The sequence below is a fragment of the Nomascus leucogenys genome, chromosome 3 (genome assembly GCF_006542625.1).
Source record: "Nomascus leucogenys isolate Asia chromosome 3, Asia_NLE_v1, whole genome shotgun sequence".
NCBI classification, from domain to species: Eukaryota; Metazoa; Chordata; class Mammalia; order Primates; family Hylobatidae; genus Nomascus; species Nomascus leucogenys.
In genome coordinates, this window is record NC_044383.1 from 109,616,200 (window position 1) to 109,631,589 (window position 15,390).

General features: G+C 37.5%; 1 protein-coding gene across 2 annotated transcripts in view; it reads right to left on the bottom strand.

Annotated features, from left to right (window-relative positions):
• TRDN (triadin) overlaps positions 1-15,390 on the bottom strand; it is a 401,037-nt gene that overhangs the window by 130,460 nt on the left and 255,187 nt on the right. For both annotated transcript variants that reach the window (XM_012506168.2, XM_003255652.4), the window contains exon 20: positions 7,825-7,872. In XM_012506168.2, coding sequence (XP_012361622.2) covers positions 7,825-7,872 — 48 coding nt within the window. The remainder of the gene's footprint in view (positions 1-7,824; positions 7,873-15,390) is intronic.

The window sequence follows — 15,390 nt, forward strand, 5'->3', positions numbered from 1 at the left end:
TGCCCGCCACCATGCCTGGCTAATTTTTTTGTATTTTGTTTTGTTTTGTTTTGTTTTTTTGTTTTAGTAGAGACAGGGTTTCACCATGTTCGTCAGGCTGGTCTTGAACTCCTGACCTCAGGTGATCCACCTGCCTTGGCCTCCCAAAGCACTGGGATTACAGGCGTGAGCCACCATGCCCAGCCTAATAAGTACTTTTAAACAGAGAAGTGAGACTTACCTGGGGGAGATGTATGCTAGAATAGAGGTGAGGGAGTGAGGAGTGGTAAGAAAATATTGTGCCATTTGAAGTGTCCCTCATATGACACATATTACTTCCGAGAGGTAGACCTACAGCCGTAGCATAATAAACTATTATTTCCAAAGATACAATGTTATTATTTCCAAAAATATAAGATACTGCCGGAAATATAAGAACTATCCATGATCTATTCAGATTTTACAGGTACTGCCTGGAGAGGTCATTGACTGAAACATTGCAATAAATCACCAATCATAAAAGAAAAAATATTGTATCAATTTAGTCTCCGGATACGTATTATGGTGGAAAGTGGAGACAGAGGTTTCTCGTCAATTCTCAGGTGATGTTAACTACTTAATCTGTTCACAAGGCTATCACCTCCTGCTCCAATCTTCCTACAGTCTTCTAACATAGTCGGAATTATGAACATAGCATTATAGGATTGTTGTAGCACAGAAAACAAGGCATGTCTAAAGATGAAGTTGGAAAAGGATATAGGAGCCAGTTCTTGGGGCACTCTATATGCCATTTTAACAAGCTTAGATTTTATCTTATGGAAACAGGGGAACAGAGTATTAAATTTTAAGTGGCTTATTCAGTTTTGTGGTTTTACTAAATTATTGTGGCTATTGGGATGTTCTACTAGATGAATATTAGTGGAATAAAAATTAAAACCTGAGGGCAGTATGAGGTTATTTCAGTGGTTCTGGCAGAAGACAATGAAGGCTTCAATTAGTATGGTAGTAATGGCTACAAATAAGAGAAAATATGCTCAAGAAACAGAAACAGTAAGTTGGAAAGAGAAAATGAGTTTAGGTTAAGAAAGATTGAATGTGAAGGGGATTTTTTTTTTTTTTTTTTGAGACGGAGTCTCGCTCTGTCGCCCTGGCTGGAATGCAGTGGCCGGATCTAGGCTCACCGCAAGCTCCGCCTCCTGGGTTCGCTCCTTTCTCCTGCCTCAGCCTCCCGAGTAGCTGGGATTACAGGCACCCGCCACCACGCCTGGCTAATTTTTTGTATTTTTAGTAGAGACAGGGTTTCACCATGTTAGCCAGGATGGTCTCCATCTCCTGACCTCATGATCCTCCCATCTCGTCCTCCCAAAGTGCTGGGATTACAGGCATGAGCCACTGTGCCTGGCCGTGAAGGGGAATTTAAAAAAAAATTTTTTTTTTTTTAAGTTCCAGGGTACAAGTGCAGGAAGTGCAGGTTTGTTACATAGGTAAATGTGTGCCATGGTGGTTTGCTGTACCTATCAACCTATCACCTAGGTATTAAGCCCAGCATGCATTAGCTATTGTGAAGGTGAATTTGAAGATATTTATTGGGAAGTTGAACATACAAGCCTGAAATTCATTAAAAAAACTCTGAGATGGGGATACAGGAATGAAAAAACTTCATGATATAGGGCAGAGTTTCAACTTTGAGAGCTGATATATCTCAAAAGGAAATGGTACAGAATGAGATGTTCAGAGGATTAATAATGAATTATGAGGAACACCAACAAGTACGAGGCAATAGATGAAAGAAAAAACACAAGCCAGAAATAAAGGCCAGCCATATGGAGAGAACCAGGAGACTATATTGTCATGGTAGCCCAACAACAGAGAAGTTTAGAGAAGTGACAAACTGATAAATGCAACTGAGAAATCTAGTAACATGAGGATGGAAGGGTTCTGTTGGCTTAGCAATGATGATGTCATCAGCATTGGCTGGAGCTTCAGTGGCATGGTAGGGACAGGAGCTTAGTCTTTGTGGAAGGCCAGAGGCAGCACTAGGACTCCAGCATTCAGAAAGCTGGCTAACATGGGAAGGAGATAAAGTGGTAGAGAGACAGAGAGAAAGAGAGAGAGAGAGAGAGAGAGAGACAGAGAGAGAGAGACAAGGAGAGAGAGAGAGGTGTAAATCAAGGAAATGAAGTAATTTTGAATCAGAGAAAAAACATTTTCAAGATGAGGAACAATGCCAGTAACAAGAAAGAGGAGGATGCCACAAAATGGGATGGATGATTGATTTGGAAGGAAAAACTGGAGAAACTGGTCTTAAAGAGAAGGAGAAACACTACCTCTGAGATTAAAAGAGAGATGGATATGTATCACATTTTCTTTATCCAGTCTATCATTGATGGGCATTTGGGTTGGTTCCAAGTCTTTGCTTTTGTGAATAGTGCCGCAATAAACATATGTGTGCATGTGTCTTTATAGTAGAATGATTTATAATACTTTAGGTATATATACCCAGTAATAGGATTGCTGGGTCAAATAGTATTTCTGGTTCTAGATCCTTGAGGAATTGCCACACTGTCTTCCACAATGGTTGAACACCATAGAATACTATGCAGCCATATAAAAACAATGAGTTCATGTCCTTTGCAGGGACATGGATGAAAGTGGAAACCATCATTCTCAGCAAACTAACACAAGAACAGAAAACCAAACATTGCATGTTCTCACACATAAGTGGGAGTTGAACAATGAGAACAGGGAGGGGAACATCACACACCAGGGCCTGTCGGTGGGTGGGGGGCAAATGGAGGGATAGCATTAGGAGAAATACCTAATGTAGATGATGGGTTGATGGGTTCAGCAAACCACCATGGCACGTGTATACCCACGTAACAAAACTTCATGTTTTGCACATGTACTCCAGAACTTAAAGTATAATAAAAAGAGAGAGAGAGAGAGAGAGATTGATACGGGTTAAATAAAAACACCAGCTACTACCCTTTTTATTCCCAGCCAACTGTCTTCATCATCATTTCGCATATACTTCACTCCCTCATTCCTCATTCAATTTGTCACCCTTTAGATTTTTTGGATGTCACTCCCCTGAGAATTCTGTATTGAAAATTATTAATATATTATGTACCTGACAAATCCCATGACCACCACCTTGCTATTGAAAGTATTTTTTTTCTTCAGTTACTGAAGTTATTTTAGTCTGCTTTTATCTTTGGTTTTCCTTGTTCTTTTCCCAAATGCAAATGTAAATGTTACCTTATCTCATCGCGACTAGCTCAGTTACCTCCATGCAAAGGGCACCAATGTATACATCTCCAGCCTATCATTGTCTGGAGCTCTAGTTTTACTTCTAGAACCACCTATGTGATGCTACTTTCATGTGCTACTAGCACTTTGACTTAAATTTCTGTAAAATTAATGTTGCCTTTTCTCTCCAACTCTTTTGCTTTTCTTTTTCATTGTTATTAAGAATACTAACAATATTCTTCTAGCAGCCAGTCTAAAGAATGCTATTGTCATTAAATTATTTTTCTTTTCTTGCCGCCCAAAGCTTATCATCAGTTGTGAAATTCCCCTGAATCTACTTTATTAGTGCTAACATAATCTCTCTCTCTTCCAATCTCATAACTAATGCCCTAGAGTCCAGGTCCTAATACTTGTCACTACATTGTTGAGAATCTTCCTAATCTGCCTATTTCAAAATTTTCCTTTATGAGTTACTCTTCCTAAAACATATGTTTGAGTGTTATTCATATACTTACAATTTTTCATCACCTCCCTAATTGCCCATGGAATAAAGTCCAATTTTAAAATGAGGCCTTTTACGGCATTATTAGCCCAGGTTATATTAATTCCTACAATGGTCTTGAGATTATTGCTGTTCCTCATATACATACTACAAATTTGTATCACTTTGTCTTGCTCTGAAATCTATGCCCAGGATATTTTTTTCTAACTCATTTACATAGCAAAACCCCATCTCTTATTTAAGGCTTAACTGTAAAGTTGTCTTCTGCCCTAAACATTGTCTTTTCCCCAGGTAAGATTAATTTTTTAACTTCCGTAGAACTTTATCTGTGTTTATATCTCTACCCTGATGGCTTTTGACCTTGAAATATGGTAATACAAAAAACTTTCATTGATAGTAAAACTCGAGGACAACTTAGTGACTTAATAAAGATTCAACTATTTTTAGTATTTTAAATTGCTCAAGAACAATATTAACATTTGAAATTTTTCTTGATTTTTCATATAACATATAACCCATAAATATATGGTGAGTAAATATGAAAATGATTAGAAAACTGTGAGGTGAAAATCAGATATAAATTAGCAAGCTGATATCATATTAATGATTAAATACTATGTATCTCCAAATAAAATATGACTTAAAAATAGGCTTAGATAAGACAATTTATGCTACAGCTAAATTGACACATTACAGTGAACACCTTAAAATATTAAATTATTATTCATCTTCAAAAACTTTAAAACAATTACAAAATTAGTAATTTCCACTTAACATTGCACACAGTTCCTGGTTTAAGCCTCGATTTAGAACAATTTTGTAATATCTTAAAAACAAAAAATAATACTTGCTTATTCTACTCACATGTGAAAGGCTAGAGGTGAACAAGTTGTAAAGTATGCTAAGTATTGTGGAATTTGGGGATTGGGTAGTAAATACATGATGAGAACAATATATTTTTTCATGCACGGCTGATTGTCAGTGAGAGGTAGGAGATGAACAAGTTACTTGACAAATGAGAAAAGTATCCTTTGATTTTTGTTTGTAATTTGTCAAATTGGTAAAACCCTTCATGAGTTTCAAAACAGTTATGGTCGCTTTGAAAAGAACACTTATTTCTGTTCGTGCTATAGTTGCAAATAAACTCAATATGTAGAATTATATTTAAATTGAGAATTGGGGTATGAGATCTATGATCAACTAGAAGCAAAGTAGTTGATGTTAATAATGTATGTGAATAGATAGATAATTTATTTCCTTTCACTTCCCTCTAAGCCTGACAAGCAAGTCTACTTAACCCCAACCAAAATGTCTGGCCATACTCTATAAACTCAGTGACCATTCTTAGTTGAGGACTCTGGTGAGTTCACTAATTGATGGTTCAATTTCAGTTCTGTCTATCTGCTAACTCCAAGTTGCCCTTATTGAACCCCATACATGTGAGCTTATATTTCTACCCTAAATACTGTTCAATCAAGCCCAGCCTGAAGTTGCCTCCTTACATATTTTGAGTTTGGCGTAGAGGTTTCTCTGTACACAGTGAACCCAAATGGAGGTAGAAACAGGCTGTAATCTACTCTTGTGCTAATCACCAAGTTTTGGCCAACCAAAGGGAACCAGCTGTTCAAACGGTGTCCAAAAAAGGCAAAGGTCAAGCTGTAACCAATCTAGCTGTTTCTGTATCTCACTTTCTTTTTCTGTATGTGATGTTCCTTGTTCTGTCCATAAATCCTTCCACCACGGGGCTTTGCTGAAGTTTCTCTGAGCCTACTCTGGCTCAGGAAGCTGCCCAATTCATTAATCATTTTTTGCTCAGTTAAACTCTGTTAAATATAATTTGGCCAAGGGTTTTCTTCTAACAATATCCAGGCTCCCAATGACGCAGAGCACAGAGTCTATGGATCAGCTACCAGGATTTCAACCTTTGCTTCTTAACTGTGTCTCCAGACTGTCTTCCACAGACATGGATTCACTAAGGCTCTGTATATAAAATCTAATTCCAGTCGGGCGTGGTGGCTCACGCCTGTAATTCCAACACTTTGAGAGGCTGAGGCGGGCAGATCACAATGTCAAGAGATCGAGACCACCCTGGCCAACATGGTGAAACCCTGTCTCTACTAAAAATACAAAAATTAGCTGGGCGTGATGGTGCGTACCTGTAGTCCCAGCTACTCAGGAGGCTGAGGCAAGAGAATTGCTTGAGAATTGCTTGAACCTGGGAGGCGGGGGTTACAGTGAGCCGAGATCGTACTGCTGCACTGCAGCCTGGTGACAGAGCAAGACTGTCTCAAAAAATTAAAAAATAATAATAATAAAATAAAAATAAAATCTCACTCCAAAAGAAACCTATCTTCTGCTGCTTGGACATCTTGTTGCTTTTAGCTTTGTCTAATTTTTGAACATAATTTGGCCACACTTTTGTCCTTTCAACATAAATCAGTGCCTTGGCCTTAAGTCCACTTACTGGGCCCAGAAACTCTGTATCTATGTCTAGGTTAGTGATCTTCTCTGACACTATATTAAGACGCAGTTTTTTCTTGTTACTACAATTACTCATTTTGAAGCAAAGAAGTTTAACCCACATTTCACTTAATGAGCAATGTCAATTCCAGAATATGACACCACATTAACAATAACTTCTAATAAATGAATTACTCTGCCATTTATAGTACAAATGACGTCAATGAAAGATGTATCATGATCACCTAGCTAAAAATTGACATCACAAATATTAGATTATAAGAAAAAGAAATGACTAGGAAACAGATTTTAGCCCTATCTACTGTAAATTCAGAATAATAGAGCTGTATTTGAAAGAGAGCATCTATTAATTTCAATAACTTAATTGCTTCTAATTATTACCTGTGAATACAGTTCATATTTTTCTTAAAGAATTCACTATCTAATTTTTGTTGCTTTCCCTTAGAGATAGATGTATATATAAAATAATCAATAAATTAATTTATAGAATAGCTAACATTAATTTATATTATATTTATAAATAAACATAAATTTATATTAGATATTAAGTTACATTCCTGTATTCATTTATATTCATATGTATACATTGTTTGGGATTGAGTATGTGAATATGTGTCATATATATTTTATATCTCCCTACAATCCTGTTATATGTTTTCTTTATAAAGCATGTGCAATAAAATTGTCTTTTAGGAGAAGCGGTTTTAGTGGAGTATGTGTGCAAGGGTGTGTGTGTAGGTTTGTGTGTGTGTATGCATAAGTGTATGTTGAGGATAGGCTTATTAAATTGTCTCTTGATATACTTCCAAAGACATTGCCTACATTATTGACTTCATTTCAGACTTCCCAATATATTTCTTAAAGCAAAATGTCTCCAAGTCAGCATCTCATCTAATACGTTTCGTAATTTTATACCATTCTTGAACAAAGTGAATCTTGTTCATGTGAGTACTTTTAGTTAAAGTTTCATTTGTTCGATTCCTAATCTTTTTTTTTTTTTTTTTTTGAGACGGAGTCTCGCTCTGTCACCCAGGCTGGAGTGCAGTGGCGCAATCTCGGCTCACTGCAAGCTCCGCCTCCCGGGTTCATGCCATTCTCCTGCCTCAGCCTCTCCGAGTAGCTGGGACTACAGGCGCCCGCCACCACGCCCGGCTAATTTTTTTGTATTTTTAGTAGAGACGGGGTTTCAGCGTGGTCTCGATCTCCTGACCTCGTGATCCGCCCGCCTCGGCCTCCCAAAGTGCTGGGATTACAAGTGTGAGCCACTGCGCCCGGCCCAATTCCTAATTTCTTAAGGCAGTATGTTGCACTCAAATGCTCTCCAGATGATGGGGATCCTATGGAGTTTAAACAGTTACATTTCTATAATTTTTCAAAATTAACTTGCAATTTGACTAGCATAACTAGCTTTAATTTATGGTCCTAAAGGAATAAAACTATAGGCTTTAGAACAGTAATGATAAAATCTTGTACAAAATAGGTTTGTTTCTATATCAACGAACTAGTAAAATCAATAAATAGAGCTATTCTCTAAGCACAAAACAATACATTGTTAGAAACCTTAGCAGAAATAAGTCATAGTTATGACATCTTTATCTTTAAGCTGCATTTACCTTTTTTACTTGAAGCAGCACCAATCTCCTCTTTGGCTCGTTCAGTTTCTGCAAGTTCAGATATTAAAGGAATGAGAAGTGGATATTAGTGTTGCCAAATTCACTTCTTGTATTATTGAGAATAAAATTAAAGATAAAATGTATGTTGCACACGAGAGCAAAGCAAGCTGTAGAGAAAGCCAAAATACAAAGTGCTTACATGTTTTTTTCAATTAATAAACTTTCTTAAATAGCAATAAAAAAATTCTCTTCCAAGGTGCAACTCTATTATCTTAAAAATGTAGGTAGTGACCATAAAACAAGGTGGCCTATTCCACAGACCACCTTTTAAGATCAATGGTTCTTAAAATTAAGGCCACATTCAATACAATGGGATATTAATTTATTAGTCTACAATTTTTTTCTTTTTTAAATGGAGATTGGCTCTTGTTGCCCAGGCTGGAATGCAGTGGCGCAATCTCGACTCACTGCAACCTCTCCCTCCCAGGTTCAAGCAATTCCCCTGCCCCAGCCTCCCTAGTAGCTGGGACTACAACCTCCCGCCACCATGCCCAGCTAATTTTTGTATGTTTAGTAGAGACAGGGTTTCACCATGTTGGCCAGGCTGGTCTCGAACTCCTGACCTCAGGTGATCCGCCCGCCTCAGCCTCCCAAAGTGCTGGGATTACAGGCATGAGCCACCACGCCCGCCATAGTCTACAAATTTTAAGTTACATATGAATTATAGGGAAGAGCATTTAAAAGGGCTTGTTTGTTTAGCTTTTAATCATGATTGAGTCTGCTAAAAGTTGTTTAATACTGATTGCAAGCAAACAATATTTGACCTCAATGAATTAGTTTTACACTGTAAAAGATTAGCTGTAATATTATAGAAAATTTCATTTGAATATTTCCTCAAGAGATACAAAGAGAATAAAATGACAAAAAGTGGCCTTTTGGTTTCTCTAAATAGAGTGGAAGACAGGAGAGCTGCCCTGAAGTCATAATCTGAAATGTTGGGGCTAGGACAGAATATTGGACCACAAATCAAAGCTAGTTAAAGTCAAAGTTTTCTCTAGTCCGCAGGAAAATAAAATAATAATAAGCTCATGAATTTTCACGAAGTCTTATTTACTCGTTTTATAAACTTTTGATTAGTTGAGGTTGTTCCCCTTGGTCATATATATTCTTATTTTTATTCTTATTGGTATTTATTTGTATCACCCTTCACCCATATATGCTCAGCACTGATGCTCTGAGAACAACCAAATCAAACAAGGCCAGCCTTTACACCCCTCATCCTCTCTGTGCCACAAACCCCTGGCTTTTAACAGACATCAGACATCAGAAGGAGATCTTCATGTCACTTTCAGGTTTTAATTCCACAATGATAGATGCCCTAAGTGTCACAATTTCAACCCAGGCAAGAAGAGACAAAAATAACCTGTTTTTCAACCTATCTCAACACCCTGAGCTTCAAGATTGAACAGACTCCTGGCTGTTTTATACCTTCCAGGTAAAGACTTTAGATCAGTGGTTCTTAAACTTAAGCATGAATCAGTTTCACATTGGAGGGCTATTGAAACAGATGCTGAGCGCAAAAGGTCTGATTCAGTATGTGGGAGGCATGTTCTGAGAACCTGCATTTCTAACCAGTTCCCAGGGGATGTTTAGGCTCCTGATTTGGACTGCACTTTGGAAACTGATTACCAAATTTCCCCTATGAATCAGTCAAGACTATTCCTGCTGTGAGTCCTTTCCCTGCTTACCTCAGTTACTACCATGAGTTTCAGCCTTCTAGCAGAAAACAGAGTCCATATGGCTCTGTATTTTTCCTAGAAGCTGACCTACTTCCAAATCTCTTCGTCTGTCCTCTGTCCAGCAGCAGCAGTCACTCCTGTACCTTCAGTCTCTTCTCAGAATGTTCATTTTACTTTCTTCCTTTAACCAAATCCTAGCTCACTAAGGCCATTGTATCCCATCCTAATGGTAGTCTTCTAAAATGGAAAATGCTTGTTTTTCCATCCTCCACACACCAAGGTGTATAGAAGTAATGCATATTTATATCCTCTTTGCTTCTCATTGCTTTTCATGGTTTATCTCCTTGCTTCCTCCAAACCCCAGTTTGTTTGAAGTACATGCTATCAGGTTGCACCAGTCTCTACTCCTCTTCATTGTTGTCATCAACCAGTCTTGTGGCCTATCCTGACATTCATTGATTATTTTTGCACCTAGTTATCAACCTCTCTACTACTACTATGAATATTATTAAGAATCATTCTTAACCCTGTCTGCACCTTAGAATAAACTGGGGAGTTTTTCTAAGCCTATGATATTCAGATATCTGGGGTGGGCAACGGAGCTTTGAGATTCTAAGTTAATGAGTCTGGCATGAGCCCTGAGTATTGGTATGTTTTTAAGATTTCCAAGATACTCTAACATTTTGCCAGGGTTGGGAGTCACTGATATACATAATTCATACAACTACATGATCTCTGACCACCTTGGCCTCCTCAATTCAGAAAACTAGAAACCCATTTGTACCCTCAGAGTTTTCCTTTACTGCCACAACTTTGATTTAAAAAATTCTATTCTTTGGCACCATTTTTTCTCTTTAGAGTTCACTTACACAAGAACTTCCATTATACAGTATCTGATCCCATTAATACTTCCATTCCTTGTTCTTGCCACTTTCTCATTTTTCAAGATTTTCCTCGTATCCTCACTTTACATCTTACCAAGCTTTTGCATAAATGAGCCATAGTTAAATCGCTCACGTATTTTCTGTTGTTATAGTCATCTGCTGTATTAATTTCCTAGGACTGCCTTAAAACTGTTGGGTAGATAAATACAAAACAAATATATTTTTCCACAGTTCTAGAGGCTAGAAGTCCAAAATTCAGGCGTTGGCAGGACCCTAGAAAGCTCCCTCTAAAGGATCTTGGGAAGAATCCTTCCTTGCCTCTTCCTAGAGTCTACTAGTTGCCAGGAACCCTTGGCATTCCTTGGCTTGAAGCTGCATCGCTGCAATTTCTGCTTTTATGTTCATGTGGCAGTCTTCTATATGCGTCTGTGTGTCCCAAATTTCCTCTTAAGGATACCAGTCATCGGATTGAGGGCCCACCCTAATCCAGCATGACCTCATCTTAACTTGAGTACATCTATGAAGACCCTATTTCAAAATCAGGTCACATTCACAGGTACCAGGGTAGGGCTTCAACATATCTTTTGGTGGGAGGCACAAATCAACCCACTATGTCTGCCAAAACACCAAATGTACTTTATGCCTACCACCTGAGCAGTCATCAAAGCTGAAGGAAGACCCCCACCCTGCAGCAGACCTTACTTCAAATGTGGATCACATTTATGAGATCACTTAGCACTGGCCAGTTATATTACCACAGACCCAGTAAAGTTGCTTTCTCATACTCTTAACAAATGTTTAAAATATTCTCTTCCCTCCTTAAACATCCCACAACATAAAAGTAAGCTGCTGTTGAGAAATTCATAGAGAAAATAGGGGCAGACTAAACTACATCACTGTTCCACTACCTCACCAGCGCATACTCACATACTCATCCATTTTTCTTTCCAGTTACAAAAGGTGATCAGTTCCTGCCCCTTTTTAGTACCAATCCTTCCATATTTTTTTCTGGATCCCATCTCCTTTTGCCAAGTCAAGGCCTTTGTTCTTGCCAGTATTGCTTCGATCTGATCCCTCATCAGTTTTCTCCTTCACTGATGCTTTCACAATGTCTCTTGTCACTCTTTAGAGCCACAGACAACCACATCCTTCAATTCTATATGACATTTTCAGCTACCTCATCTCTCTGCATAGAGCTGCTGCACTCATTGTCAACACTTCTATCCTCTCACTCTCTATTTTTCAAACCTGTTTTATTGTGAAAGCTATCATATAAACAGAAGGCATATAACATTTGTGCACATTCTAATGAATAGCAATAAAGAATGTTCACCTTTGTGACCCCCTGCACACCTAAGAAATAGAATATTGCCAAGGCCTTTGAAATTTCTTACTTGTCCTACTAGCACTGCATGCTTCTCTATCTCAAAGTTACAGTTGTTCTATATTTTGTAATAATTATTTCCTTATTTTTCTATGAGTTTTTTATTACATGTATTTGTCTCTAAAGGTAAGATAATTTTATATAAATTAAATTATAATATTTATGAGATAACGTTACAGAAATTAAACTGTATTATTTAATTTGTGTGATTTTTTGAGATATAACTATGCTGATATGAGTAGCTGTAGTTGATTAACTTTAACTGCCGTCTAGCATTCCAATGTTTGGTCTACAAACTATGGATTTATTCTCCTGCCAGTGAACACTAGGTCACATCCAGTTTTGTGTTTTCTAAATAATTCTGCTATGAACATTCCTGCACATGTGTCTCCTTTTGCACATGTGCAATAATTTTCATAGAAGTGAAATTGCTAGGCATGTACCCTAGATAAACGACACATTTTTCTCCCTAAATTCTGCATTCACGTCAGCAGCATATGTGAGAGTTTCTTTGGCTCCGTATCACTACCATCACCAGAATAAGCCTATTCTCTAATTTTGAAAATTTAGTCTCATGTAAAATATTATCTTGTACTTTTAAGTACAATTCCATTATTACTTAGAGGTTGAACATCTTTTGATACGTTTATATGCATTTTTTCTTTTTTTAATGCAGTCTTATATCTAGTGCCCATTTTTTTTCTGCCCATTGTCTATCAAGGTCGTTGTCTTTTTAATTTTTGGAGTTGTTCATCTATTTTTTGCTATTAATCTCTTGCTATTTAAACATGTTACAAGTATTTTTTACAAGTTTGTGGCTTGTCCATTATCTTTATTGCATTTATTGATAAATTGAAGATCATAATTTTAATCCAATAAAATGTCAGCTATTAAATGTATGACTAGAATTTTGAACATTTAGTTTTTCAAATCCTCCCATATTTCAAGAAACTATATATCTTCCTATGGTTAAAAAAAACTATGCCATGTTTTGCCTTTAGTATTTAAGTTCTTGAACCATTTGAAACTGATATTTTAAAATTGTATGAAATAAGAATTATATTTTTGTACTGAATACCAGCTATATCAGCAACATTTAAAAATAATCTATCCATACTCTGACTCTCTGAAATGGCTGCTTTTTCTTATGTCAGATTTTTGCTCAAGTGTGATGTATTTTAAGTCTCTTTTTTTCTGTCCTATTTGGAAATTTGTTTATATCTACACCAATACCATTCTACCCTTTAAAATACAATATCTGGGGACTGCTTTATTACTAACACTTAGGATAAATAGTCCTGATCTCAATAGCCATGCTTTATAGTGCCATGTTGCTGTGTTCATTATATCAATTTTAAATACTAAAATTTATTTCTGGTTTCCCATTTGAAATCCTGTTCCTTTCTCCCCTACCTCTTCATGTCTTAATTGTTAACTTAGATTTTACCTTTGTCAGTACTCATCAGTCTAGCTTGGATCTCTTTGCGTTCACCTCGATGAACATTCTTGGACTCTGAACCATGGCATTTTTCAGTTTGGGGCTGGCACTCAGGACACCAACCTCATCTTTACACATAGTTTTAAACAAGAAGCACGCCTTACCCTACCATCTAAGGCAGCCCCAGGTCTCTCACATCTTACCTTTCCTGGTACTTAAACCTCATAAAATCATCACTCTAGTGCTGTATGAGTGGTGTTTTGAATATATTCTGGCAGCACCAGCTGTGATACTATTAGTAATTATATAGTATATAATACAAAACTGAGCAAGTGAAAAGAGGTGCAAGTAATAATTATTCTAGGGCAATATAGTACACCAAGACTGTTCTAACTGACTAAGATCATACATAGATCAACCAAGATTATATTTGACATGCAGTGTGTGGTCTAGAGACAACTCATTTTTATATCAAGCATGCTGGTTCAGGCCTATAGATCTTCCCATAGACTTTTGCCATTTCCATGTTAGAGTACTTAAACTGAGTCAAAAAAAAACCATGCAATTTTATTAAGAGCAATTGTCTCCAAATATTCTTCTAACATATATAACTGAATAAATTCAATGAGACTTTACTTTTAAATTCTTCATACAGATGTCTCCTAAATGATCCTGACATGTATTAGTAGATTAGATGATAGATATCTGACTGACACATTTAGACACCGAAGTGTGGTCAAGGAGATAAATATAGCCAGACTTGGTGGCTGAACATAACACCCAATCTGTGCAATGCTAAAATCAAGGGGGGAAAAATGCCTGATTATTAGATCCAGAGTTAAAAATGACTATATTTTGGCCTTATCCTGGGCTTTGGTGGTTATTTTCCTCAAAATTCAAACTGACCACTGGCTGGCTGACCATGCATATGGAATACATGATCCTAGCCCTAAGGTCCTTGAGATGGAATAAAGTGACCTGGTATGGTGCTACCCAAGGTCCTGAAAAATAGTGATCCTTGATGTGGTCATTGAAAGAGAAAGGGGTGATGTGGTCACATATATTTAGTAAAAAATGTCTACTATATTTCTTCTTGAAGATTCACCATATATACAGTGTTAAAGCCATGAAGTACTCTACAGTCTACACGTCTACTTGTTGGGTCCTCTTCCTGCTTGGAAATGACTAATTTTATTGTCAACCTCTGTGTCGCTATCCAATGTGTGGAGAAGCACATGAAGGGGAATGGAGGTGGGGGGGTGGATGTGTTGAGGTATTTTTGCTTATACTATGATAAAGAAAGGAGTCTTTGCTGACTTGCAGAAATTGTCAGTCTAGGTTCAGCATCCCTGCCTAGCCCAAGGTACCCTTTCTTCATCCACACCACACCCTGACACATAACTTTCAATGTGGAAGCATGGAGTGCTCTTCTTTAGCATCGCACCAGTAATCTGAAAAGTTTTCATTTTCTTGAAGCTCATGTTACCATGAGACTCTATGATATGGTTTGGCTGTGTCCCCACCTGAATCTCATCTTCAATTCCCACACGTTGTGGAAGAGACCCGGTGGGAGGTAATTGAATCATGGGGGCAAGTCTTTCCCATGCTGTTCTCATGATAGTGAATAAGTCTCATGAGAGCTGATGGTTTTAAAAATGGGAGTTTTCCCACACAAGCTCTCTTTTTGCCTGCAACCACCCATGTAAGACGTGACTTGCTCCTCCTTGCCTCACACTATTATTGTGAGGCCACCCCGGCCATGTGGGGCTGTCACTTCATTAAACCTCTTTCTTTGGTAAATCGCCCAGTGTGGGATATGTCTTTATCAGCAGCATGAAAATGGACTAATACATGCTCTATTCTGAAGTTGATGTACGTCCCAAGCTTGTCCATGTCCTCCAGTATTTTTCCTACAGTGACTTCAGGTGTTTCCTCAGGACCTAAACAATCCCATACCACAAACTCAATCCACTTTCCAGTTATTTCCTTTAATCGAGTCTTAATGACAAATCCCCTTTTATTTTTTTCTTGGACTGACTTTAACCCTGTCAATCTCATCTATCCCTTTAAATTCAATATGATGGAATTGCATACATAAATACATAGTTTATGTTAAATCAT